The 10,255-nt window shown below is 34.9% G+C and overlaps 1 protein-coding gene across 3 annotated transcripts; it reads left to right on the top strand.

Moving 5' to 3' along the window:
- Nucleotides 1-1,641: 1,641 nt before the first annotated feature.
- Nucleotides 1,642-10,196, top strand: LOC102578633 (probable RNA-dependent RNA polymerase 1). Of its 3 annotated transcripts, none has more exons than XM_015304735.1 (5): nucleotides 1,642-1,809; nucleotides 3,180-3,752; nucleotides 5,446-7,310; nucleotides 7,956-8,106; nucleotides 9,072-10,196. In XM_015304735.1, the coding sequence occupies exons 2-5, from the start codon at nucleotides 3,246-3,248 to the stop codon at nucleotides 9,969-9,971; spliced, it is 3,423 nt and encodes a 1,140-aa protein (XP_015160221.1). In that variant the 5' UTR covers nucleotides 1,642-1,809; nucleotides 3,180-3,245; the 3' UTR covers nucleotides 9,972-10,196. The 3 variants fall into 3 exon arrangements, with proteins under 3 accessions (XP_015160221.1, XP_015160223.1, XP_015160222.1); XM_015304737.1 differs by having other exon boundaries at nucleotides 1,645-1,809; nucleotides 9,147-9,971; XM_015304736.1 differs by lacking the exon at nucleotides 1,642-1,809 and adding an exon at nucleotides 2,933-2,951.
- Nucleotides 10,197-10,255: the final 59 nt, after the last annotated feature.

Here is a 10,255-nt window from a genome sequence, read left to right as displayed (position 1 = left end):
GTCATCTGTTCTAGTTTTGGTAGACAAAATTATTTGATATCTATTATTGATGGCAAGTGATAGATATCTCATGAAATTAATTAAGGTGCGTAAAAGTTTATTCGAACCTCCTTTAACTTTCTATCCTAAGAACATGAAATTCATCTTCAAGAATATTTAATATTTTAAAATATTTTTTTGGAAAAAAGAAAAAGAGAAAACATGATGTCCCCTGTAGTGTTAGATGACTTAACTGATTGGTTGTCTTACGTAAGTCTCAATACATCAGCAAACATCCAAACAAATCGAAAAATTTTACTCTGTAAGAGGTATACATATTACATGGCAGACAATATCCTCTCAGGTTTTGCCAAGTGGAGTTTGGGTCCCACTTATAGAAAATGTGCTAAATCTCCATTTCTTTCTTTTTCTCCTATTTTTTTTTTTTTAACCCTCCCTAGGAGCTCCTATTCCGTATCTTCTTCTTCTCCTTTTTTTTTTATTTCCGTTTCTTCATAAAATTTTATTATTTTTCTTATTAAATATATTTATTCATCAAACTTCAAAACTTGATTGCTTTGGTCGTGATTTCGTTTGGATCATTTTTTATCAAACGAAAATAAATTTAATTAATTTGATTTTTCAAATGTTATAATCAAGTCAAATTAATTAAGTCAATTTTTCATCACTTTAATTTTTTTTAATTTTTGTTGCTATTTGATTTTTGTGGACTTCTCAAAAATATACAATAAAATAAAATTTTTGTAAGGTATATATAGGATCCTTCAACAATAAATAAATTATGCATTATCTAAGAATTTAATCATTTCTACGAAATATGATAAATTATTTCCAACGATTTTACTATTTTCTTACAAATATTAAAGATTTAACGACGATATATTAGGATGTCTTGTTAATATTTGATTTAAATAAAAATAATCAATTAAATCACGAGTTATTTTAAACATGAAAAAGTACTCTTGGCATTATCAAAATAAAAATAAAAATTAAACTATAAAGTAAATGCAAAGAATTTGATTATTATAAAGAGAAACACATGAATACTAACAAAGAGAACAAAAAAAATATTTCTAATAATTTTTTAAATTTTAAAGAAGGATATATATATATATAAAATCATTACGGACCATTTATTAATAAAATAGTAGGATGAAAAAATTTATCCTAAAAAATCAATGTTTGATCTTTTATAAACGAACAGAAAAATTAATTTATTATTCTAAAATTAAAACACAAGATTTTATGATTTTTAATTTTTAATTTCACTATCTTCAATTTCTTTAATCTTATTGAAAACTATTTTTTTCTCATCACATTCACTTTAAGTTTTCCTTAAATAAATGATAAAAAGATAAAATAACAAAACATTGTGGTCAAATCTTTAAAAAACGTACAAACTACAAAGGAGGAAATTTTTTTGTAGAACAGAGTTTAAAATGAATGAGAAAAGTAAGAAGATGAAGAAAATGAAATGGATAAAGTATGGATCCCATATTGTACATTTGGCGGTCAAAGAAATCCTCATACAACTGACAAAAGGTGAGCCTCTCACAAAATAAATTTTCTCAATTGAATCATTGTACGAAAAAAAAGCCAAGAATTATTGTACCCTGTTCAATTTTATACTTATAAAAAACTTTGAAAGCAAAAGCAACCAATTAGAATGATAAAGAAATATTCTTTACTTAGTTCACTAGGGATTGACTCAACACTCCCCCCTCCCCTCAAGTCTTCGTGTGTTGTGTAAATAAATTTGGTTGTCCTTCAGTTTCTGGCACTACTACTGGGTAGTTTTATTTTTGCATAGTAAGTCTCTTTTTCAAAGACCCATGTGAAATTTTGCTTTGATTCAGTTTATTTTGTGTTGTTTATGTGTTTGGGGCTGTTGGGTAACTGTTTTCTTGGTTTGTGTGTTTTGTTGTTGTTTAAAGTTTGAATCTTTTTCATGGTTTGTGAGTCTGACTGAATATATATATGATCATGGGTGGTGAAATTTCTGTAAGATTCTTGATGGAAAGAATGTTTTAGCTAATGTTTCTAGTATGCTGTTTGTTGATCATTGGCTAAGAAGAAGCAGAAGGAATAGTTAGCTTTAAAGAAGAAAAAAGAAGAGACTTTGTCATCTGTGCAAAAAGCTGTATAAAAGAGAGTGTAAAACCACTAGATATGGCTTGAGGTAGTAGTAGTTTTTCTAGACTGGAGAAGGTCAAGAAACCTCATTTAGCTAGATGATTGACTTAAATTGGGGTTGAGTTAGGTTCAAGTGTTGTATCTTTACATGGTATCATACTATTTGGGGTCCCGTGTAAGCTCTTGTTGGGCTTGGACATGTAGGGGGTGTTAGAGTGGGTCCCACATTGGTTGGGAATGGGTTGATGGTCATATCTTACCTGGTATTAGAGTTAGGTTCATCCTGTTTGGGTGTTAGAGTTGGTCCCACATCGGTTGGGGAATGGATTGGTGGTTGGTTTGTATGGACTTGGACAATCTTTTCCTTATAAGTTAATCTTTTGGGGTTGAGTTAGGCCTGAGTGTCATAACTTTATAGGCCAAAAATCTCAAATACGTACATCAATTAGGTTGATTTCCCTTTTGATTCGTTTTCTTCTCTTCTGTGTTGTCCTGTGAACTATGTATTACACATCAATAGGCATAGTAAATGTAGTGGCTCATTCGCTAAATACTTCACAACTACATTAACATCTTGCTGTATTTAGTAGTCAAAAAAACCTACATTTTTCATGTCTCACAAGTGTGGAAAACGTATCAAATAGGTGTCTAGTAGGTTGCTTATTTCTTTATATAGGTAGTCATAGTTTTGCATTACTTTGTGGAGTCTAGTTTTCAGCACATTAGGCTGAGTTTGCTTTTGGATATCCTTCTTATGGAGCAGTTTAGTTGCTTACATGGTCGATGGGTATGAAGCTCTGGGCTGTCCTCTAGTGAAGGTATGGCAAGAACACAAAAGATCAATAGTTCAATGCTCTTGCTTTTGGGTTCACTATGTCTGTGTGAAATAGAAGGATGCAGCTAAATTTGAAATGCATAGCATTTAGGATTCTCTTTTACCTAGTAACTTTTGGCTCTTCTTTTACCTAGTATAGTAACACTTTTACCTTAATCTTGCTATCTTTGTTCTTTACAAGTATTCTTACTTGTGTTACACATGTATGTAGACTTCAGGAGGTATTCCAGTTGGTGATTAGCATTTGAACGTCGAACTGCACTTGGAATTTGGCTACATGGGAAAGACAATTCAGGTTTATGGATTCCCTGATCTTCTGTCTGCAGAAGTGGTCAAATCATTCTTAGAGAAACATACAGGATATGGAACTGTATGTGCATTGGAGGTTAAACAGTCCAAAGGAGGATCTAGAGCATTTGCCAAAGTTCAATTTGTCGACAACATTAGTGCTGACAAAATCATCAATTTGGCTAGTAAGAGGCTGTATTTTGGCTCTTCTTATTTGAAGGCTTGGGAAATGAAAACTGATATTGTCCAATTGCGGGCGTATGTGGATCACATGGATGGCATAACTTTGAATTTCGGATGTCAGATATCAGATGACAAGTTTGCAGTGTTGGGAAGTACAGAAGTTTCAATTAAATTTGGCATTGGATTGAAGAAATTTTTTTTCTTTTTATCTAGTGGTTCAGCTGATTATAAACTTCAGCTTTCATATGAAAATATATGGCAGGTTGTGCTCCATCGTCCATATGGTCAAAATGCTCAGTTTCTCCTCATACAGGTTTTTCAATTATTCCAAACCTTTAGCTATTGTTTTCATCCTTCTCCCTGTGCTCGTTCTTTGTGAATATTGTGACTATTTGATTATTGGTTGAATGGTACACAATTTTCATGTATTGGGTCTCTTACCGCTTGTTGATCCACTTCTTTTGAAGCAAAATCATTTCTGCTAACATATATTTATTTGTTGACTTATGAACCATATGGAAGGGGTTGAAATCCTATTTATGAGAATTTTGACAATAACTTCCATTTCTAGAAACTGAACATGCATGAAGGCTTGAACCGACATTAAACTGGAAACTTATTTGCTACTGATCATGAAGTAAAGAAGCTTTAGAAAATACAAAGTACAAGTTCATAAGCATTAATAGCGGTTAGGCCCTCCTCAATATTGTTCTGCTTGAAGTCTTTTAAGGTTGGATGCTTATGCGTTTATAAGCACTGCTATGTGGATAACCTAGATCCTGTCCAAAATCCTAACTAACATGCCAGATTGCCATATTCTCAGCCTATCTTTTGATCTGTCGACATCCTTTTCTTTTTATAAAGATATCTGTTGACATCCTTAAAGATGAGTGTTCGAAATTCTTAACCTCTTTCATGAATATTTGCGCTAGAACTTTTTTTATATAGTAGAATACCATGAAATGGTACTGTCAACATCCAGAATTCTTGAAGAATATGTCTTTCATTTTTTTTGTGCACATGTTTCCATCAAAGTATAAAATGTTGATTTTCTATCTTCTTTTTTTGGGTAAAGTAATTAAATTGTGTTGATTTTCTGTTAATATGCGCTCCTATTATAAATTTAGAAATTACTATTACTAATGTTACTAGTGTCAAAAAAAATAATTTAGAAATTACTATTACTACTATTAATAAGGGAGAGTCAGAGGAGCTTCTTGTCGTCCTGTCTACCGACCAAACGTATAATTTTGGAATTTTCCCTTTGAGTTCGCTATTTTTGTATTGCACTTCACAACAGCCGCAATAGATTCCAAATGGGAGAATTATAATAGGCTGTGCATTCAGAAAAAATCATGTGCTTTTATTTTATCTGTTTAGCTTGGGAGGGTGTTTTCTGTTCTTCTGTATTCGTTGTCCTTTCTCATTGGTGGATACAGATGGGTAACTGTAGCTTCTTATCTAAAATTTTTGATGTGTTGACTGTTTTATCCTCTTTAGTTTGCAGTACTTGTAACTTAATTGCACTGAGGAATTGCCACATAGTTTTAGCTGCATCACGACACAGAATGCTGTAACCTTATATTGATTGATGAATCATAAATGAGAGCAGTCACTGCTCATAACCGTATAAAAGGCATACTAAAACTCTATTAAAAAAAATGTGTTAGTAAAGATGTTAAACTTGGGCCTGTGCTCTACACAGGCTTGGTACCACTGGTTAATTAAATAAACCAAGCTTCTAACTTGCATATTATATAAGTTAACAAATATATGTCCACAATTTTCAATTTTTTCAATACTTGTGACTTGTGTGCTCGTGATCTTTTAAGTTAAAGAACGTGAAAGCAACTTTTCTACTGTGTTTGCAGAATTTCCTCATGAGTATAGTTGCATCAGTTAATATATCGCTTCATATAATTGAATTCTGGTTAGATCAGTAGTCTACTTTGCTGATTTACGATAAGATTCAGTATTGACTTATTCATTCAATTTCTATGATTTAGTTATTTGGTGCTCCTCGGATCTATAAGAGACTTGAAAACTCCTGTTATAGCTTCTTTAAGGAAACTCCTGATGATCAGTGGGTGAGGACGACAGATTTCGCTCCATCTTGGATAGGGCTGTCTTCTAGCTTATGTTTGCAGTTCCGTAGGGGTGTTCATCTTCCAAATTTCCAGGAAAGTTTTTTTCACTATGCAGAACGTGAAAACAATATTACTTTACAGACTGGTTTCACCTTTTTCGTCTCTCAAAAATCGGCTCTGGTTCCCAATGTCCAGCCTCCGGAAGGAATTGCAATTCCCTACAAGATATTGTTCAAAATTAGTTCTTTGGTACAGCATGGATGCATTCCTGGGCCAGCATTAAATGTCAACTTTTTCCGATTAGTTGATCCTCAAAGGAGAAATGTTGCATGCATTGAGCAAGCCTTAGAGAAACTGTACTATTTGAAGGAGTGCTGTTATGATCCAGTGAGGTGGCTGACTGAGCAGTATGATGGGTATCTCAAGGGTAGACAACCTCCAAAATCTCCGTCCATCAATTTAGATGATGGGTTAGTGTATGTAAGAAGGGTCCTAGTAACACCATGCAAAGTTTATTTTTGTGGTCCAGAGGTTAATGTTTCCAATCGGGTTCTCCGCAATTATTCTGAAGACATAGATAACTTTCTTCGTGTTTCTTTTGTTGATGAGGAGTGGGAGAAACTGTATTCTACAGACTTATTACCAAAAGCAAGTACTGGAAATGGTATCAGGACAAACATCTATGTGAGGATCCTATCAACTCTGCAGAAAGGCTTTGTAATTGGTGATAAAAAATTTGAATTTCTTGCATTTTCATCGAGCCAGTTGCGGGATAATTCAGTGTGGATGTTTGCATCAAGACCTGGCCTTACTGCAATTGATATAAGAACTTGGATGGGTGATTTTTCGCAGATCAAGAATGTGGCAAAATATGCTGCCAGACTTGGTCAATCTTTTGGTTCCTCCAAAGAGACTTTGAGTGTTCTTAGGCATGAGATTGAAATTATTCCTGACGTAAAGGTTCATGGAACCAGCTATGTCTTTTCTGATGGAATTGGTAAAATATCTGCTGACTTTGCTCGTAGAGTTGCCTCAAAATGTGGCCTTCAATATACACCATCTGCTTTTCAGATTCGTTATGGTGGATATAAAGGTGTTGTGGCTGTTGATCCATATTCATCAATGAAGTTATCTTTGAGAAAGAGCATGTCGAAATATGAATCAGACAACAATAAGTTAGATGTCCTTGAGTGGAGCAAATATCAGCCTTGTTTTCTTAATCGTCAACTGGTTACTCTCTTGTCTACACTTGGAGTGAAAGATGATGTTCTCGAACAGAAGCAAAAGGAAGCTGTAGATCAGCTTGATGCTATCTTGCATGATTCTTTGAAGGCACAGGAGGCTTTGGAATTGATGTCTCCTGGAGAAAACACTAATATTCTCAAGGCAATGCTAAATTGTGGTTATATGCCTGATGCTGAGCCCTTTCTTTCAATGATGCTGCAAACCTTCCGCGCATCGAAGTTGCTCGATTTGCGGACTAGATCAAGAATATTTATTCCAAATGGAAGAGCAATGATGGGATGTTTGGATGAATCCAGAACCTTGGAATATGGTCAGGTGTTTGTTCAGTTTACTGGTTCTGGACATAGAGAATTTTCTGAGGATTTACATCCATTTAATAACAGCAGATCCACCAACTGTAATTTCATTCTCAAGGGAAATGTGGTTGTTGCAAAAAATCCATGCTTGCATCCTGGTGATATTCGTGTTTTAAGGGCTGTAGATGTTCCAGCGCTGCACCACATGGTAGATTGTGTTGTATTCCCCCAGAAAGGAAAAAGGTAAATTTTACGTTGGAAACCTATTAACTGTTTACTTACGTGTAATCTTATAGAAGGCTTTACCATTTCTTGCCTGGTCTTACTAATGCTCTAATCCAAATTAGTTTCAAGGATAGTCAAATTGATTCTCGGGAAGCAAAAAGCGCCAGAGGGAGTAATTGACTGTCTTAGTTAGTTAGGATTCACTTGTATAATATCCCCTTCTCATGTGATGTAAAGGCATATTGAAATACGAAAAAGTCTTTTCTTCCTTCCCATATTCTACACCAACTTATGGGTGGAAATCATTTTCCTACTGGCTCCACAATTATTTCAACTCGTAACTTTGTATAAATGCTCCAGACTAGGTATGTATTTCAACTGCCTCCCTACCTCTGAGGTAGAGGTAAAGTCTGCGTACACTTTACCCTCCTCAGACCCCACTTTGTGGTATCTTACTGGGTATGTTGTTGTTGTATAATTCAGCAGTACTTCATCTATCTGAAATATTCTCAATTTTTGTTCATGGAAGAATTTTCAAGTGTGAACTTTATTAATTGTTCTTTCTAGTAAAATTGTAAAACTAGGTTCCATCCTTGTTAACTCTTTCTATCTTTATTTCTTTTTCATGGCATTGTTACTTAAGTGTTAAAGCTTTGATGACAGACCTCATCCGAATGAATGTTCTGGGAGTGATTTGGATGGAGATATCTACTTTGTTTGCTGGGATCAAGACATGATTCCGCCAAGGCAAGTCCAAGCGATGGAATATCCTCCAGCACCCAGCATACAGTTGGATCATGATGTCACAATTGAGGTACCCTTAGTTTCGAACAACTAGTTTTACTTCCAAAATTATCATGCTTCTGATGCATCACTATGTTCAACCTTTCTTACGGAGAATTGGCATGGTCTTGATATTATTTTTTTCCTTTTAATCTTTTTTTTTATCAACGCTTCATATTAGTCCCACTTATTCTATTGCTGAGATTACCTTCTCCAAGACTTTGATTCAGTCGAATCTAGTTTAGTGTATGAGTGTTAGGTGCATCAATTACAGACTGGTTACTGTACTTTTCTATTGCTGAGATCTCCTTCTGCACAGCTTCGTGACTGGATAGGCACATAAAACCAGAACTGCTGACCAGACTTCATTCTTTCACCCCCTTCTTTCTCCTTCTCTAAGATCTTTCAATTAATGAGACAAAAAAGGAAGAGATCAACACGAGTATTGCAGTAAGAGCTGAATGCCTTAATTGTTTATTTTCATTATTGTCCAATTTCCTTATTTTGGATGTACAGCTAACAGCATTGCCTTTATGCTGTTTTCTTTGATTTTTACATCAATAAAATTCTCTACCCATAAAAAAATTAATGAAGGAAAATATACCCTTTAGATAAACAACTTGTTAGTGACCAAAGCCATAAATAAAAATTTTCTGTTGTGTCAAACCTGAAATAGTTTCTTCTTTCCACTTTCTTATTTACCTTATCAACTGTACATGTGAGATTCATCTTCTAAGTTTATTATTGTCTTGTTCATGAGGGGGATCAATCCTGAGAGTCCCTAAAGTTTGTGGAAGTGTGCTCATTCTTGGTTTTTTTACTTCAAATCACCGATTTGCATATCAATATGTGCCATAGGAGTTACATCTCTGATGAAAGAGCACTTACACTCTTGAATTTGTAGTAGGGAATGAACTCTTGAAATCATACTTATAAGATGTGTAATGCAATACAAGTACTGAGGAACTCTTTATTATTTTTTGTTTGTTGTGGGAGAGGGGGGATTGGCCAGTATGTGCAACAACAGTGCAAGTACTGAGGAACTCCTTTTCACCTGTCTGCCTACTGCAGGAAGTTGAAGAGTACTTCACCAACTATATTGTGAATGACAGTTTGGGAATCATAGCAAATGCCCATGTCGTATTTGCAGACAGAGAACCTGATATGGCCATGAGTGATCCATGCAAAAAACTTGCTGAGCTCTTTTCAATTGCAGTGGACTTTCCAAAGACTGGTGTTCCTGCTGAAATACCATCTCAGTTGCGCCCTAAAGAATACCCAGACTTCATGGATAAGCCGCCAGACAAGACAACCTATATCTCAGAAAGAGTTATTGGAAAGCTTTACAGGAAAGTGAAGGACAAAGCTCCTCAGGCTAGCTCTACTGCGATATTCACAAGGGATGTTGCAAGGAGATCATATGATGCTGATTTGGAAGTTGATGGATTTGAAGATTACATTGACGAAGCTTTTGACTACAAAACTGAATATGACAACAAGCTGGGTAATTTAATGGACTACTATGGCATAAAAACGGAGGCTGAAATACTTAGTGGTGGCATCATGAAGACATCAAAAACTTTTGATCGCAGAAAAGATGCTGAGGCCATTAGTATTGCTGTGAGGGCCTTGAGGAAGGAAGCAAGGACCTGGTTCAAGAGGCGTAATGATATAGATGACATGTTACCAAAGGCTTCGGCTTGGTACCACGTTACATATCATCCTACATATTGGGGTTGCTACAATCAGGGGTTGAAAAGAGATCATTTCATTAGCTTTCCCTGGTGTGTTTATGACCAGCTAATCCAGATTAAGAAGGAGAAAGCACTTAACAGGCCAGTTCTCAATTTGTCATCTCTCAGGGCTCAGCTGAGTCACAAATTAGTGTTGAAATGAGATTTCAGTCAAGCGTTAAGCTGATATATATATATATATATAAATGTAATAGGGGTGTGATCATAAGAAAACTGCTATGCGTTGTTAACAACCTTTTGTATTCAAAACTGCATGAACCTGTAACATATATGCAGTATCTTAGAAACTGCTGTACAGCTAAGTACTAATATGTATGTGGTTTGAGTTTTATCTCTCTTCTCAACATAGTTCATATTATGCTTTTTAGCACTGAGCAGTAGTTCCTGTGTTGGTAAATTTTGACTGATGAATCACAAAGTTAGTTT

The sequence above is a fragment of the Solanum tuberosum genome, unplaced genomic scaffold (genome assembly GCF_000226075.1).
Source record: "Solanum tuberosum cultivar DM 1-3 516 R44 unplaced genomic scaffold, SolTub_3.0 scf00609, whole genome shotgun sequence".
NCBI lineage: Eukaryota > Viridiplantae > Streptophyta > Magnoliopsida > Solanales > Solanaceae > Solanum > Solanum tuberosum.
The sequence above is the reverse complement of the archived record's forward strand: the minus strand, read 5'-3'. Positions and strand labels throughout refer to the sequence as shown.